The sequence below is a fragment of the Myxine glutinosa genome, chromosome 3 (genome assembly GCF_964187855.1).
Source record: "Myxine glutinosa chromosome 3, kmMyxGlut1.1, whole genome shotgun sequence".
NCBI classification, from domain to species: Eukaryota; Metazoa; Chordata; class Myxini; order Myxiniformes; family Myxinidae; genus Myxine; species Myxine glutinosa.
Window position 1 is genome coordinate 208,479,292 of NC_136263.1, and position 17,732 is coordinate 208,497,023.

Below are 17,732 nucleotides of genomic sequence, written 5' to 3' on the forward strand. Positions count from 1 at the left end.
CGTGATGACGTGATCACGAATGATGTTCGTGACGCGATCACGTGATGTTCCTTGCCACCAGCAAGTAGCATAGATTTTATTTTAGCATGATTAGCATTTAGCATGATTTAGCATGATTTAGCATAGATAGTAGCATGTTTCACATAGATTTTTTTTCAGCGAGGAATATTATACACGGATTCTGACTGGTGGCAGAGCAGCGCGCTGATTCGCTCAGAGCGATCACGTGATGTTCCGAATAAGCACAATCAATTGAGTGTGCTGCATGAGTCTGCGATAAGTGTTTAAAGTAAAGTAAAAAAAAAAAAAAATGTTAACGTGCCGTTGTTAGCCTATTCATGTATAGTTTGTATTGTATTTAGCTGTGGCTGAGCTAAGATGTAGCTGAACTTCAGAGTCATTGACTCTGGTATCCTTTGACCTCTTAATCACCTTGCTCCATTGGGACAAATCCAAGTAATAAGCGCATCGGCAGGTAAATCCACCGGAGCGAGGTGAAACACCTCTCAGGTTGAAATAATGTGAGTTATTCCATCCCGGCCGCCAGTTGGCTTCACTTTTCATGGAGTATGAGCGTTCTACATATTTTCAATTCAGTGCGCCCGACTCGCTAACGTACTTGATTTGTGGCATAGACATGGCCATTGGGCCTTCACGGTGTAATTTGTGCGAGGCTTTTGTCCGAGTGAGCTTGAGTCGAGAGGGCGAATGTACGGGTTGGGAATGTACAGGTCTCCCTTCCCCCACCCAGCAACGCCGGTACTGGAGGGCGTCACAGGATCGGTGAGTCTCCAAATCCGCTTCGTGCTGTTGCGAAGATTCAGGACGATGTCGCGATTGTTGTGCTGCTCTCCGACCATGAGAACTGCAACGTCATTGTTGACTGGCCCTCCCCTTCCCTCCCCCTTCCCCCTCCCCCCTCCATCCTCCCTTCCCCCTCCCTTCCCCTCCACCCTACCCCCTCCCCTTCTTCCCTCCCCCTCCCCTTTCCCCCTCCCCCTCCCTTTTCCCCCTCCCCCTCCCTTTTCCCCCTACCCCTCCCTTTTCCCCCTCCCCCTCCCTTTTCCCCCTCCATTTTCCCCCTCCATTTTCCCCCTCCCCCTCCCCCTGTACCTCCCCCCTCCCCCTACCCCTTCCCCCCTTCCCCCTCCCCCTCCCCCTCCCATCCCCTATCCCCTCCCCCTTCCCTCCCCCATCCCCCTCCCCCCTCCCCTCTTCCCCTCCCCCTCCAGTGATGAAGTGTTTGCAAGTGTTGGTGAGTTTTTATTACGTGTTTTATGGCTGTGAAGTGTTTTTATTACGTGTTTTATGGCTGTGAGGTGTTTTCAATTTTGTGGTGGTGAGGTGTTTTTATTACGTGTTTTATAGCTGTGAGGTGTTTTTATTTCGTGTTTTATGGCTGTGAGGTGTTTTTATTACGTGTTTTATGGCTATGAGGTGTTTTGAATTTTGTGGCTGTGAGGTGTTTTTATTATGTGTTTTATGGCTGTGAGGTGTTTTTAATTTCGTGGTGGTGAGGTGTTTTTATGACGTGTTTTATGGCTGTGAGGTGTTTTTAATTTCGTGGCTGTGAGGTGTTTTTAATTTCGTGGCTGTGAGGTGTTTTTATTACGTGTTTTATGGCTGTGAGGTGTTTTTATTACGTGTTTTATGGCTGAGGTGTTTTTAATTTTGTGTTGGTGAGGTGTTTTTATTACGTGTTTTATGGCTGTGAGGTGTTTTTATTACGTGTTTTATGGCTGTGAGGTGTTTTCAATTTCGTGGTGGTGAGGTGTTTTATTTCGTGTTTTATGGCTGTGAGGTGTTTTTATTATGTGTTTTATGGCTGTGAGGTGTTTTCAATTTCGTGGTGGTGAGGTATTTTATTTCGTGTTTTATGGCTGTGAGGTGTTTTTATTACGTGTTTTATGGCTGTGAGGTGTTTTAAATTACTTGGTGGTGAAGTGTTTTGAATTAGGTGGTGGTGAGGTGTAATCATCTCGAACTTCCAGTCTGCACCTACTCCTCCCCTATGTATGTGCTGAGGGGTTCTTTCTTGAAAAAAAACAAACATTCAACCTGAATCTTCAACCTAAATTGCCTATAAAAATGTAATATCACAAACACAACAAATACATTTGTGCAAAATAATTGTTTGTATTATGATTGGTGTAAATCATGACAACACAGCAACTCAGGTACAGTCATTATCCTCAGCTAAAATAAGCCCGTTCCTCAGTAACGACGCTTGGTGAGGCGAGCGCAGCGAGCCAAGCCAAGCTAGTATATATATATATATATATATATATATATATATATATATATATATATATATATATATATATATTGTAACGAATTTGGAAAGTGTAAAGAATGTGAGAACTGGTTTGCTGTGTTTTAACTGGCCCTCGTAGAGTAAATAAGATCGAAAGACGTCCCCCGAGTTAATTCCATTAACCTACAGACAGGCCACGATATATCTTTTTAAATAGCTTATTTCCTTATTCTATGTAGGCTAAATATGTGTTTCCCACTAGATTGACTCTGCATTGCATCAAACGAAATAAGCGTAGGCCCCTCCGATGATCCATGGCACCTCAAGTGCCAGGGATTCCCCCACTTGAGCTTTGACAGCAACCGTTTATTGCAGTACTGAACTGCTGTGCAACGTGACGGCACATTACCTGCAGCTGCTGACCGGTTTTCGACATTTGCGGCCATTACGAACAAGGGGAGTGGCTAGAGAAGACGGGTCGCCCCCCTCGTCATAGGGGGGAGGAGTAAGTCGGCCCCGCTCATCCAACCCAGAACAAGGGGTTTGGCTAAGAGAGGGCGGAGCGGGAACCCCCGAGAAAGTGCGCGAAGGTTCGGTGAGAAACCAATATAAACCGCCGCGGGATGCACTCCGTCCTCTTGCTCTGACCCCGTCCTCTTGCTCTGACCCCGTCCTCTTGCTTGCTGTCGCTCGTTGTTGCTGGGGAGAAGGAAGACGCCTGAACGAGCAGGTGTGACCGAGCCTGCGAGCCATCGTGCGACCAGCTGCGCTGCAGCTCAGGGGACGCAGGCCACGAAAAGGGCGCGCCAGGCAGCAATCCACGCTGGACCATCCATTGCCTCCCAAAACAACCATCCATCCTCAAGCCATACCTGCCTGCAATTTCCCCCGTGTAAGTGTGAACGTCGTCTGTCTTGAATGTTGTCCTGGGGTTTATAAGTAAACTGCATAGTATAAGCTAATGATTTCCCTGTGTCACCTGCTTCTTCCATCCATTGCTTGTAAATAACTTGATTGCTCCTTTTTGCTTGTGTGTGTATAATAAATCTGTTCTTCCTCTGTACTCTGTCTTCCTCCTCTCTTCCTTCTCTTTCGGTCGCTTTAGAGGTTTCCAAATTGAATACCTGTGGCGCGATTTGGTCAACGTTTGGGGGAGTCGGGCTAATCGGGGATCCTGTAACGGTCGCGGTTGACCATCCACTCGGCCCAAAGTAACATCTTGTCCGCGACCCGTAACAATATATATATATATATATATATATATATATATATATATATATATATATATATATATATATATATATATATATATATATATATATATATATATATATATATATATATATATATATACTGTATATATATATATATATATGTATATATATATATATATATATATATATATATATATATATATATATATATATATATATATATATATATATATATATATATATATATATATATATATATATATATATATATATATATATATATATATATATAATATATATATATATATATATATATATATATATATATATATATATATATATATATATATATATATATATATTATATATATATATATATATATATATATATATATATATATATAATATATATATATATATATATATATATATATATATATATATATATATATATATATATATATATATATATATATATAAAGAAACAAAAACCACATTTGACATTTCGAAACAAATAAATTGATCCTTGAAAGTGATGTAAACTGATATCGAACTCAATTCACGGACAGCACTGTGTTAAACTTCTGTACGTTTTCCAGAAGTATCTCTTTATTTTGCACATTAGCCAAAATTTTTTTTAACAAAAACAAAAGTTTAATTATGACTGGGATTACGGACAGTAAAATTACAGTTCAGTACTTCGTGTAACCCCCACGAGCATTCAGGAGAGCACGTACACGTTGAGGCATGCTGTTCACGAGATTTGCCAAGGTTTGGACAGGAATTGCTTGTCATGCAGTGACAATAGCCTGCTGCAATTCACGCACAGAGGTCGGCTGCTGGTCCAAGTGGTCGATTTGACGCGTCAATTCTGCCCACAAGTTCTCCATCGGATTCATATCCGGGGACATGGCAGGCCACTCCATATGCCCTACACTACGGTCAGCAAGAAAGTGTTGGATCATGCGATAACGATGAAGCCGTGCATTGTCATCTTGGAAGACAAAGTTTCCTCGAAAGGCTGCACGAGCAAACGGAAGCAATGTTTCTTCCAGAATGGCCCTGTACTTAAACTGGTTCTGGTTTCCATTCAGAACAACCTGGTCAGTTTTGCCCCCTGCATGAAAAGCAGCCCAAACGGTCACCCCACCACCTCCAGCTTCGACTCTTGGCACTATACAATCTTTGTTGTAGGCTTCTTGCACTTGTCTGCACACTCGGACACGGCCATCTTGATGATAGACCAGAAAACTAGACTCGTCACAGAAGATCACGTGATTCCAGTGTCCTGGCTGCCATTGACGGTGCTCTCTGGCCCACTGCAATCGGCGCTGGCGGTGTTGTCTGGTCAGGCGTGGCTTTCTCAGAGGACGCCTGGCACGATAGCCTGCTTGAACCAGTCGTTGGTTGACTAGCCTTCTGGATACAGGCACATTTGTCAGTTGCTGCCACTCAGCCCTAAGCCGATTAGCTGACTTGGTACGGCCATTGCGGACTAACCGGTGCAGCTGGTGATCATCCCTCCTTGTGGTTCTGCGGGGAAGTCCTGGCCTCGGTATTGGAGTAGGGACAGCCTCTGAGCATTTCGTTTCAAGATCTTTGACACCTGACCTTGAGTGATGCCATACTGCCGAGCAATAGCACGCAGTTTCATGCCGTAATTTCGTAAAGCCACCACTCCATGACAAACAGCATTGTCGAGTTGACGGACCATCTCCAGAGGAAGCGGCAATAACTTTTGGAGACGTGCAGCAGTTGTTTTCCACTAATACAGAACGCAACAACCCTTGTATACCCGACTGTGAAGCCAATCATCAAATGCACCTGTCCGTACATTTTGCCACGCCACCTGTGATATAATCCTGTTGTTGACTTCTTGCTCCGACAGACAATCAGTGACATGGTTCTTTTAACAAATAAATCACCAAAGTGTAAAAGAAACTCACCAGATTGATATACTGAGTTAAGAAAGTAAACCCAAGTCAAGAAAAAATATATATTCCGTATTAAATGCCAAGTCTGTATATATATATATATATATATATATATATATATATATATATATATATATATATATATATATATATATATATATATATATATATATATATATAATATATATATATCTATCTATCTATCTATCTATCTATATATATATATATATGTATATATATATATATATATATATATATATATATATATATATATATATATATATATATATATATATATATATATATATATATATATATATATATATATATATATATATATAGTGTTGCGGATATGAGGATTTAGTTTTTTTTTTTGATTGTGTTGTATTGTATACCAATTGTTGTGAATATTGCTTTAGTCTGGACGCTCCTGCCTCCAGTGTTGTATAAAGGTCAAAGGGCGTTCCCGTAGTTAGTTCAATAAAGCATACATGAAGGACACTATAATATCCCTGTTCAGTAGTTTATTTCCTTATTCTGTGTATTAGGTTAAGGCTTTGTCTCCCATTAAGATGACACTCCATTGCACCAAGTGAAATAAGATAGATTCCCTTCATTCTTCATTCCCCATTCCCACTCCCAAAACTTCCATTGCCAAGCCTCAATTTCCAGCTACATCCCCTCCAAGTCTCCATTGCCAACTGCACTGGGCAGTTTGCCAGTTTGTTACAGCTGCGGGTTGTTTTCGCTCCAAAACCACCATTGAACATGTGCTCGGGTCGGGGAAGAAAGGCGTGCCCGCCCGTCATCATCAAGGGCGGAGCCAGAGGGTCGCGCGACCAACCAGGGCCGAGGTGAGCACACCGATGGGCGTGTCCTAAAGGCCGGCGGCTTGATCGCCGGAGGCGATATAAAAGCGCGCGCGCAAGGGGGGTCAGTGGTTGCGTTGGTTGGTCAGTGGTTGCGTTGAGTGGAGTAGTTGCTGAGTTGTGTAAAGAGATGATCCAGGAGAACAGAGAGAACCAACTGCGAGAGAACATTAAGGAGATCATCATCCAGGGAAGCACAAAGCCTGCTGTAGTCCTGGCAAAGCACGTGACGTCCACAGCAGCAGCAGCAGCGGCGGCCACAGCAGCAACAACACTCAACAGCAGCTTGGGGCCTGGACGGCGGTTTTGAGCAGGACCGAGAAGGAACGGCGGCTGCTAAACGTGCCGATCGTGCTGCAGGACCCAGTGGACCTTCCTTTCCCTCCAGCCATCCACCTCCTGCCTTTCCTTCCATCCTTACTGTGTACGTGAGTTTGTTCTGTTTGTTCTGTCCTGGGTATTTAATTAAGTTTGTATAAGCTAGGTTGCACTGTGTCTAAAATCTTCTGTATATTATTTTATTATCTTTCCTTCTCCTTGGTTATTTTTGGGTGTAAATAGAAATAAATTATATTCGTATTTCCAACCTTTTTGACTGCTTCTTCTTCACATCCATGTCACCTTAGTCTTTTCCCTATTGAATATCTGTGGCGCGATCCGGCCAACGTTCGGGAATCGGGTTAGTCGGGGTAACTGTACGACCGCGGGGCCATCCAGTCGGCAAACACAACATCTTATCCGCGGGCTGTAACAATTGGTGTCGGGAGCGGGAACGGACCTGAAGCGCGCTTAACGTGCTCAAAATTACGAGCTACTGAAATTTGGTTTGTTTTACAAAACCCGAATTTTGAAATCGCGCCATGGCTGGTCAAGGCGACGGGATGTCGGTGGGAGAGATAGACGGGGTAGAATCGACCCAGGACCTCCGGGAAATGTATGTGGAGGAAAGGGAGGAGGAGAAAAATGGCAATGTGGTTGAGGAGGTTTCAGGTGCACAAAATGGAGCCATCGCGCATGTGGTTGTAGCGGCACCAAATTTTGCCGCGCCCGTGACGGTAGCAGCACCAAATTGCGCTGCGCACGTGGTCGCGGCAGCCGAGCCAGAGATGCCAGAGTACATGCAAGTCTTTATGATTCAAATGATGGCAAAAATGGATGCCCAAAGTGATAAGTCCACCCGAGAGCAAAGAGAAATGGGTGAGCAAATGGGGGAGCGGCTAGAAGCTAAATTTGAGGGGTTAGACAAGAAATTTGAGGGGTTAGACAAGAAATTTGAGGGGTTAGACAAGAAATTTGAGGGGTTAGACAAGAAATTTGAGGGGTTAGACAAGAAATTTAAGGGGTTAGACAATGGGATAGAAGGGGTGAAACATGGGTTAACGGGGGTGGAAAATAGAATGGCTGCCCAGGAGAATCAGATAGAGGGGGTGAAAAATGGGTTAAGGGGGTTAGAAAACACAATGGACGACAAATTGCGGGAAGTAGGGGAGCAATCCGCCCGGGAAATCAAAAGGATGGGGAACCAGATAGAGGAGGTGAAAATCGGGTTAGAAAGTAAATTGGAGGCTCAGAGGGATGAATTGGGACAGATGAGGGTGGCATCTACAAAAGAGATGGAGGAGATGAAGGAGGAGATATGACGAGGTGTAAGTGAGGAGGTCTCGGGGGTACGCGAGGAGGTAAAGCGAGGCGAGAAGCGTATGGAAAAAGAGGTGAGAAATGGGACGGCAAAGTTACAAGGGGGCATAGAGGACCTGACGGAGGAGGTGGAACAGCTGACGGTGGGACAGACGGAGTTAGTGGAGCAGGTTCAAAGGAACACTGCAGTACTAGGAGGGTTAAAAGCGACACAAAACGACATTAAAAATGACAATAGCGACACAGAGGCAATGTCAGATTGTACGTGAGCGACTGACAACGAGGTTGGACGAGGTGACAGAAGTAATGGAGACGAAGGACCGGGAGGTGAGGACGCACATAGAAACGGTCAAGGTAGCCTTAGAGGACGAGATAGAGGAGACGCACCGGGAAATAAAAGAGGTGAAGCAAAAGTTAAAGGAGGTGGAAGAGGGGGTGAGTGAAATTAAGAAGAGACGGACAGAAACTAAGAGTGAAATACAGGAGGAGGTGATGGAATATGTACAAGGTCGGTGCTCAAATCATGAATATGTGCTCGCTAACCAAATAAAGAGTTTGCAGGTGGTGAAGGAGGTGCGGAGACGAGGTGCCAAGGTGAGTGGCGATATATTCGGAAATGCATATGATGTGAGGGGAGCTTCAGTCGGCTTGGGGGTTGATTTGGATCCGGGTGTTCGTGAGAGGCCGTTGGTGAAGTGTGCGACAGGTACGGTGTGCGAAGGAGGAGGTGTGCAAGAATGTCCGACTCTGGGGTGTGTGAGGAAAAAGTGCGCGCCGAGGAGTGTGTGTGCTGTCGAGAGTGAGTCGGTCGTAGCGCGTGTGCGAGGGGGCACATGGAAGCGCGTAGTGAGGAGTGTTACAGAGGATGTAACAAGAAAGTGTACACCTGTGGTGAGTGTTACGGAGGAAGTAACGGGAGAGTGTGCGCAAGAGGATGCGTGAGAAAGGTGTGTAACGGACGGGTGCATGAAGGAAGAGTGCGCTGTCAAAAGTAAGGAAGAATGTACACCTGTGGTGAGTGTTACGGAGGAAGTAACGGGAGAGTGTGCGCAAGAGGATGCGCGAGAAAGGTGTGTAATGGACGGGTGCATGAGGGAAGAGTGCGCTGTCAAAAGTAAGGAAGAATGTACACCTGTGGTTAGTGTTACGGAGGAAGTAACGGGAGAGTGTGCGCAAGAGGATGCGCGAGAAAGGTGTGTAACAGATGGGTGCATGAGGAAAGAGTGCGCTGTCGAGAGTAAGGGTGAGTGCGCTGTCAAGAGTGGTGGTGAAAGTGGTAAGAGTGACACGGAGCGTGAGTTGGTTGTGGCAGGTGAGAGAGGATGTACACCTGGAATGGAAGGATGCACACCTGGAATGGTATAGCGTGTGTGGGAGTGCACACTGGAATTGGAAGTGAGGCACGTGATTGGTTGTGCAAGTGAGAGCACACCTGTGGTTGTCACAGAGGAGGTGACCGAGGAGGGGGCGCGAAGAGGTGTGTTGGTGAGGTGTGCAAAGGTGTGCGGTGGTCCGGTGTGTGACCAAGTCTGTGGGCAAAAGAACGAGTGCAATAGCGAAGTACGCGGGGTGTACGGGCGGCGTTGGAGCACCGAGCTCGGTGAGGGTGAAAGGGGAGGGGTAGCGTATGCGTGTGAGCATGCAGGTGAAGCATCGATGGTAACCGGGTTAGCGGTTAGAGCGACTTATAGCCGAATCGGGCCCTCGGTGCGCGCCGAGCAGCTTCGCGTGCCGCGAGGACCAGCGGGGATCCGAACCACGGCGGTTTCGAAAGGACCGCCGTGCGGGATCCACGCTGGGCCGCGCTTTGAACGGCCACGTCCGTGCTCCACTAGGCGGAGCGGGCAGCCCGTTAGGAAGGGTCGTCATGGCGACCCCTTTTTGTTGAGGCGTTCCGGCAGGTCGAGATCGGGCCATTGGATGGCTCCGTGCCGAGGTGGTGCGTGGGATCTCGGCCCAGGTAAACACCAGTCCCTGCACCGAATGCCGGACGTATCCAACCGCCGGCACCAAGCAACCTGCATTCATGGCTCGGCTGTGCGAAGCCGGGCTGTAGAAGTGAATTGGCGCACCGAGAGGATCTAGTAAGTAGACGGGTGATGAGGTTAGTGTTTTGGACCCGAAATTAGAAAAAAAAACAAAATTTAATGATTGGCAAAGGATTGGCAGTAATGATTGGCAGATGATGGGTAGTGATTGGCAAATTTTTGATTGGTTGAATTTGGACGAGCAAAATTTATAGTGGGAGATACCCGATGTGGTGGGATGGCAACTCTGTCATCCCTCACAGCGGGGGCAAAGGAGCACTAGATTTATGGGGTTTATGGCAGTGAAAACTAGCCCGGGAGAGTTAGGATATAATGTAGGGATCTAGAGAAGATGACCTTAGGTAACGTTAAGATTAGTTAGTGACAATGATACCTGTAGTGGGGACGCAGGTAGGTTAGTGTGGATGATAATGACGTGGTATGTGCTTAGTTTAAAGGGAAGACGGGGAGCACTAAGTTAGCAGGGCAACAGGTAGATTAGATGATGCCGTGTGAGTGTTGGAGGTGTATTTAGAAGTGTATTGTGAAAAGTGTGTGAGGAACAGGTGTGATTGCCCAGGTGTGCAACTGAACAGGTGTGTGGCGCAATGTATGAGTGAGTGATAGTGATGAGTGTTGTATTGACCGAATGGTCCAGGAAGGAAGGAGGGTGCAGGTGGCACCAGGTGTGATTGCACAGGTGTGCAACAACAGGTGTATGGAGAATGGTTGTGTGGAATACATGGAGTCTGGAGTATATGGAGTATTGGAATGGATGGTCGTGGAGTGAGTAGGATGGAAATTGTGGAGTGGAGTGGATGGTGCGAAGGTGTGAATGGGGGAAGGCTGGACACCCATCACGAATACCCGGGGAGGGTAGTGTAAGTGTTAGGTAGAGGGTATAGGTAAATTGTGGTTGGATATTGGCATCTGTGGTGCGGGTGAAAGAATGGTATTTGGATGGGTGCATTAGTGTTGTGGAAATGGCTGGGCATGTAGCCTGTTAGTGTGTGTAGATGGTTTGGGCACTCAACCACTGTGAGGATGTCGGGCAGGTGAGGCCGCAGGTGGGCTCTGGGAGCCGGTAGAGTTGTTGTGGATGGGGCCCGAGGATCCGGAGGACGGACCCGGGTAGCCCAGTGCCAGAGGGCACCGAGGGGTGACAGAGCCAGGAGGGGCCTTCCCCAATTAGATAGGTTAGGGTGAGGAACTAGGTAAGCTCGGGTGGCAACTGCAGTGGTGGAGGTGTGCAGGTGGGTAGACCTGCTGGGAGAGCTACATGCCCCAGCCCTGAAATTGTGCAAGGGCACAGGGAGTTGAATCGGGGAAGTGAGACCCCAAATTGAGAAGCACCACAGTTTGGTCAATGGGAATTGGTTTTTAGATCCCATAGTGTAAGTGGCCAATGGATTGGCAGGGAAAGACCCAGGGTAGTGTAAAGTGTGTTAAAGTCATTTAGAGGATAGTTAGGATTGAAGTCTCCTCGCACCATCTACATCCACTCACCTGAGATGACGTACCTCCACACCATGCCAGGTGGTTTTTTATTATTTTTAATGCAAATGTTTGGATTGTGAGACGCATCATGACGTGGGTGTGACATTGTGCTTGATGTTCCATCTCTGCCTCCTTATGAGGATTGATGATGAATTGGGTGATGGCAAATTTTAGATAGAGGGATTGTGGGAACGAATTTGGTATAGGGGAAATATGGGGAAGACGTGACAGTAGTGACAAATTTGTAAATGTGTAGATTTGGTAAATATGGGGTAAGGGCAAGGGTAGAGTAGGTGACAGGGGGGGTGACGTACGGTAGGGACGAGCTTTTCTCACTTCGCCCTCCGTACGCACTTCGCCTTGCATTGCCTTGATTGATGTGTACCCTTGTGACCTTACCCCTCGCTCATCTGTCTCTCCCCCCCTTTGTCTCCCACATGAGGACCTGTGCGCCACTGGGCGCCGAGGGGAGTGTGCGTGAGTCTGCCATTGTGCGCCCGGAACTCCCAGAACCAGCTGTCTGCATCGATGCACCACATTATGGACCACATGTCTGTGTCCGAGCACCACTTATGGACCCCATGGGTTGGGGCATGGCCCCTCTGCTGGAACCGGCCATGAAGGCCCGAAATCTTGATGGCGGACCTTGGCCACAGGGCACCGATGCCCCACAGGTGAACCACATGTAGTCGGCCCCCTGTGGGCCATAAATAAAATAAACATGGACACGTTGGGTGCATTTTAATAGTCCAAATAGGCCGCCAGCAAAGAAAATGACATCTGGAAGATAGTAATAGCCAGCAGAGGGAGCCGAAGAGCAAGAGACCACCTGCAGGGTTAGGGGTTGTTGTTTTTATTTTTTATTCATGAACAATGATGACTGTGCACCGATTGGTGCTTGAGGGTGTGTTGGTGCGTTTTGGGTGCTTTCATGGTGCATTGATGCAGAGCAGACTGTCTCTCCCCCCCAAAAGATCAATCAGAGGTCCTGGGTTGCGTTTTGTAAATAAAATAGCGTCATTGTAAATAATGCTCCCCACCGTCAATGTATAGTTTGAAGACCATTCCGCAATTCGGTTAGCTGTGGGCGTGTCTGTTAGGTAGGGTGCAATGGAGCAGCGGGACATATTTATTTATGTTTTAAAACTGTCACACTCTGGGTCAGGTTAAATGTAGAGGGAACTACACCTACGTGTCACACTAAATTAAAGTTATAGGCCCGGGGCGTGCCTAAGAGGAGGAGGGTGCAGTGTTGCGGCTATGAGGATTGAGTTTTTTTTTTGATTGTGTTGTATTGTATACCAATTGTTGTGAATATTGCTTTAGTCTGGACCCTCCTGCCTCCAGTGTTGTATAAAGGTCAAAGGGCATTCCCATAGTTAGTTCAATAAAGCATACATGAAGGACACTATAATATCCCTGTTCAGTAGTTTATTTCCTTATTCTGTGTTTTAGGTTAAGGCTTTGTCTCCCATTAAGATGACACTCCATTGCAACAAGTGAAATAAGATAGATTCCCTTCATTCTTCATTCCCCATTCCCACTCCCAAAACTTCCATTGCCAAGCCTCAATTTCCAGCTACATCCCCTCCAAGTCTCCATTGCCAACTGCACTGGGCAGTTTGCCAGTTTGTTACAGCTGCGGGTTGTTTTCGCTCCAAAACCACCATTGAACATGTGCTCGGGTCGGGGAAGAAAGGCGTGCCCGCCCGTCGTCATCAAGGGCGGAGCCAGAGGGTCGCGCGACCAACCAGGGCCGAGGTGAGCACACCGATGGGCGTGTCCTAAAGGCCGGCGGCTTGATCGCCGGAGGCGATATAAAAGCGCGCGCGCAAGGGGGGTCAGTGGTTGCGTTGGTTGGTCAGTGGTTGCGTTGAGTGGAGTAGTTGCTGAGTTGTGTAAAGAGATGATCCAGGAGAACAGAGAGAACCAACTGCGAGAGAACATTAAGGAGATCATCATCCAGGGAAGCACAAAGCCTGCTGTAGTTCTGGCAAAGCACGCGACATCCACAGCAGCAGCAGCAGCAGCGGCGGCGGCCACAGCAGCAACAACACTCAACAGCAGCTTGGGGCCTGGACGGCGGTTTTGAGCAGGACCGAGAAGGAACGGCGGCTGCTAAACGTGCCGATCGTGCTGCAGGACCCAGTGGACCTTCCTTTCCCTCCAGCCATCCACCTCCTGCCTTTCCTTCCATCCTTCCTGTGTACGTGAGTTTGTTCTGTTTGTTCTGTCCTGGGTATTTAATTAAGTTTGTATAAGCTAGGTTGCACTGTCTAAAATCTTCTGTAAATTATTTTATTATCTTTCCTTCTTCCTTGGTTATTTTTGGGTGTAAATAGAAATAAATTATATTCGTATTTCCAACCTTTTTGTCTGCTTCTTCTTCACATCCATGTCGCCTTAGTCTTTTCCCTATTGAATATCTGTGGCGCGATCCGGCCAACGTTCGGGAATCGGGTTAGTCGGTGTAACTGTACGACCGCGGGGCCATCCGCTCGGCAAACACAACATCTTATCCGCGGGCCGTAACAATATATATATATATATATATATATATATATATATATATATATATATATATATATATATATATATATATATATATATGTATAATATATTGATTGAATATAATTGATTACACTTCCACAGTACCCAAAAGACCACGCCCGGAGACACAAAACACCACTAGGACCCAATCGACTGAGTATGCAAAATACCCCACCTGAAGACCCAAAAGACCTAGAGGACCAAAAAGTCCTGAGGATCCAAAACACCAAACAGACCCTGAGTATCCAAAAGATCCAAATGCCCCTAAAAGACCAAAAAAGACCCCATGCACCCAAAAGACCCCAAATACGCAAAATACCCCGAGGACCCAAAACACCCTGAAAGGACCCAGAACACCCCAAGGAGCCATGTACCGAAATGACCCTGAGGACCTAAAAGACCCCAAAAATCCTGAGGATCCAAAATATCCTGAACGACACCGAGGACCAAGAAGATCCCAAAGACCTTGAACACACGAAATAACGAAAAGAACCAGATGACCCAAAATATCCAATAGACCCCAAGTAACCAAAAGCCCCTGCCCAAAAACCCAAAATACCAAAACACCAAAATAACCCTGAGGATTCAAATACCCAAAATACCCCGAGGACCCAAAAGACCCAGAGGACTATCGAGATTTAAACACTCAAAAGCCCTGAGGACCCAAAATACCCAAAAGACCCCAAGTAATCAACAGACCCAGAGGACCCAAAATACCCAAAAGACTTCGAGGACATAAATACCCAGAGGACCAAAAATACCCAAATGACCTCGAGGACTCAAAATACCCAAAGGATGCAAAGTACCCAAATGACTGTGAGGACCCAAATTACCCAAATAACCCCGAGGACCAAGAATATCCAAAATACCCTGAACATCCCTAAAGACCCCAAGGACCCAAAAGACCCGAATGGCCCCAAAGACCCTGAAGACACAAAATACCCCAAGGACCCAGAGGGCCAAAATGACCCTGAGGACCAAAAAGACCATAAGAGACAGATTCCTTGTGAAATCTTAGCTGTTGTGGAATATTTACAAAGAAGGCCAAAACCACATCCATTCCAGCAACTGGATTTGAAGTCATATTTGGTAAATGGATAGCCCTGCAAAAGCTTTGTTGTTGAGGCGTATAAATTCAATAAACTAAACCATTTATAGTGACAAACCATGGAAATACAAAAGTAGATTATTTTGATGAACCTTCTAAAGTCTTGGTGGGTCAGTAGGTTTGCAAGATTGGAAACGTAAAATTATCAAATTACTTGGATGATATCTATTTCCAAGCTCACAAACACACACATATTCTGGCTTTGATATATATTTGCATTTTCAAATCCAGTGATTTATTATTACCCTTGCCTTCGGAGAGGATATTGCATTTGAGTCTGCTTGTTTGTCTGTCTGTTCGTTTGTTTGTCCGCACCGAATAAATATTATTGGTTCACGAGTTATCAAACAGAGTGACCACTATATTCGTAATGGGTGTGTGTTTGTCTGTCTCTGTATGTCTGTCTGTCTGTCCGCAGCATAACTACCCGATGATATCATAAGATCTTGATGAAACTTGGGTGGGAGGTTGATATCATGATCTCGTGTCCTGCCTAGAGTGGGCGTATTGCGCCCATTGTGGGCGGAGCCACACCCCAAAAATATGTATTTTTAGGGGGTAATCGAGTTCAGGCGACATCTTCTCCGAAGGGTTTGGTGGAATCTGACTGGGGTTTCGATATTTGGTTTGGCCAATGTCATGTGTCTAGCCCCACAAAGCTCGATTTTTCATTTTCGCCCCAAGGTCAAGGTCACAAGGTCACAAAATTTAGAAAAGTCGATTTTTGATGGTTTTATTACATTGTTCGCTTCCTGATAGGCTGAAATGTCGTACATGATCTTATATTATCACATACATCATGAAATACAAGTTTTCCAACAAATTTCAGAATCTTCGACCTTTGACCTTTGAAGGTCACAAAGGTCAATGTTTCAAAGTTGTCGGAATCGAACCGAATTATTGGTATTGTGTAGCTAACTAACCTCATAACTGATTATACATTATTTCCTGTCATTTCAAGGTCAGTAACCTTCGTTTTGACATTTCAAGGTCACAAAGGTCAAATTTTCAAAGTTGTCGGAATCGCACCGAATTTTCGGTATTGTGTAGCTAACTAGTCTCATAACAGATAATACATTCCTATTTATATATTTTCAATGTCGGTTTTGACTTTCAAAGGTCACAAAGGACGGCCATTTCAAAGTAGTCCGTCCTTTGTCATTGAATACCGCTCGCTCGTGAACCATCGTCTTCTCCTGACTTGTTTTATCTACAACCGTTGATCCGATTGACAGGAAATTTTCACCATAGGTGCAACTCCACCTGTAGAATTTTTGAATGATAATTATGACGTCAAAGGTCACGTGTTATGGGCGCCATCTTGGAAAAACAGAAAAAATTTCACCTCCATATCTCCGAAAGCGCTGCATAGAAAAAAATTGAGGCATGGCTCTTTGTAAAGAACTCTCCATGGGGAATAAAATATTTTAATGATGATGTCATAGGTGCCTCCATTATGACCTCAAAATTCGACAAATACAAAACTTCATCCGATCACGATGAAATTTCTTGAGCGTCATATAGGCATCAATTGGGGAGGGGGAAAAAACGATGACGTCATCGGTCACGTGGTTCGGTCGCCATCTTGGTAAAACCGAAAAGATTTCACCTCTATATCTCTGAAAGTGCTGCATAGAAATAATTGAGTCATGTCTCATTGTAAACAACTCTCCATGTGAAATAACATATGTCAATGATGATGTCATAGGTGCCTCCATTATGACGTCATAATTCGACAAAAACAAAACTTCATCCGATCAAGATTAAATTCTTTGAGCATCATCCATGAGATAAATTGGTGGAGAAAATAATAATAATAATAATGACGTCATTGGTCTCGTGGTTCGGCCGCCATATTTGTGTTAACACAAAAGCTTTTAAAACGACTGAAAACATCCTGGCGAGGGTCTGCAATCTCTGATTGCTCTTTCTAGTTTACAATGTCTTTTCCATGCCAATGGCAAATACATTTAAAGCTGTTTTATTAATTTCTTCAGGTTTTCTTCACCTTTATTACTTCACCAAACGAAATCACTGATTAAGAAAATGAAATGTTGAATGGCATAATGCTCGTATGTTTCAGATAAGCTCCACAGCAACGTGCAAATGCCTAAGTGACAAGAAGGAATATCCATCCTTTCTTCGTACGGTACCGAGTGATGCTTTCCAGTCTGCGGCAATGGCTCGCATTGTGTCTCATTTCAATTGGGTTTTTGTGGGAGCATTGCAAGACAATGATGATTATGGAAAACAAGGGATCGCTCAATTTGCAAATGAAGCAGAAAAAAAAGGACATTGTCTCGACTTTATTGAAACACTTCCAAGTGTTGATGAAGTGGACAAAATGATGAAACTCGGTGAGGATGTACTTTTCTTTTCAGAATAAATTAAAATTAATAATGAAAATTAAAAGAATAATGTGTGATTCAAATTAGTCATTTTTAAAAGACACTTGGAGAGCAAGGAATTGCATTTTTTTTCAATAACTGTGAGCCGATGATTTGCATTCAAACCACATGTAATAGTTCTGTAACCCACATTCTAGAAGGAAAATACAAAAAGGAAAATTTCAGTTATTTTCAAAAATATGTATCGATTAATTTTAACAAATCATCTTGTTGATGGGAGTTGATATTAAAGT

At 45.0% G+C, this 17,732-nt stretch overlaps 1 protein-coding gene across 1 annotated transcript in view; it reads left to right on the plus strand.

The window, feature by feature from the left end:
* LOC144891256 (extracellular calcium-sensing receptor-like) overlaps window positions 1-17,732 on the plus strand; it is a 98,144-nt gene that overhangs the window by 57,196 nt on the left and 23,216 nt on the right. The window contains exon 5 of the mRNA XM_078773672.1: window positions 17,175-17,456. Within this exon, the coding sequence (XP_078629798.1) occupies window positions 17,175-17,456 (282 nt within the window). The remainder of the gene's footprint in view (window positions 1-17,174; window positions 17,457-17,732) is intronic.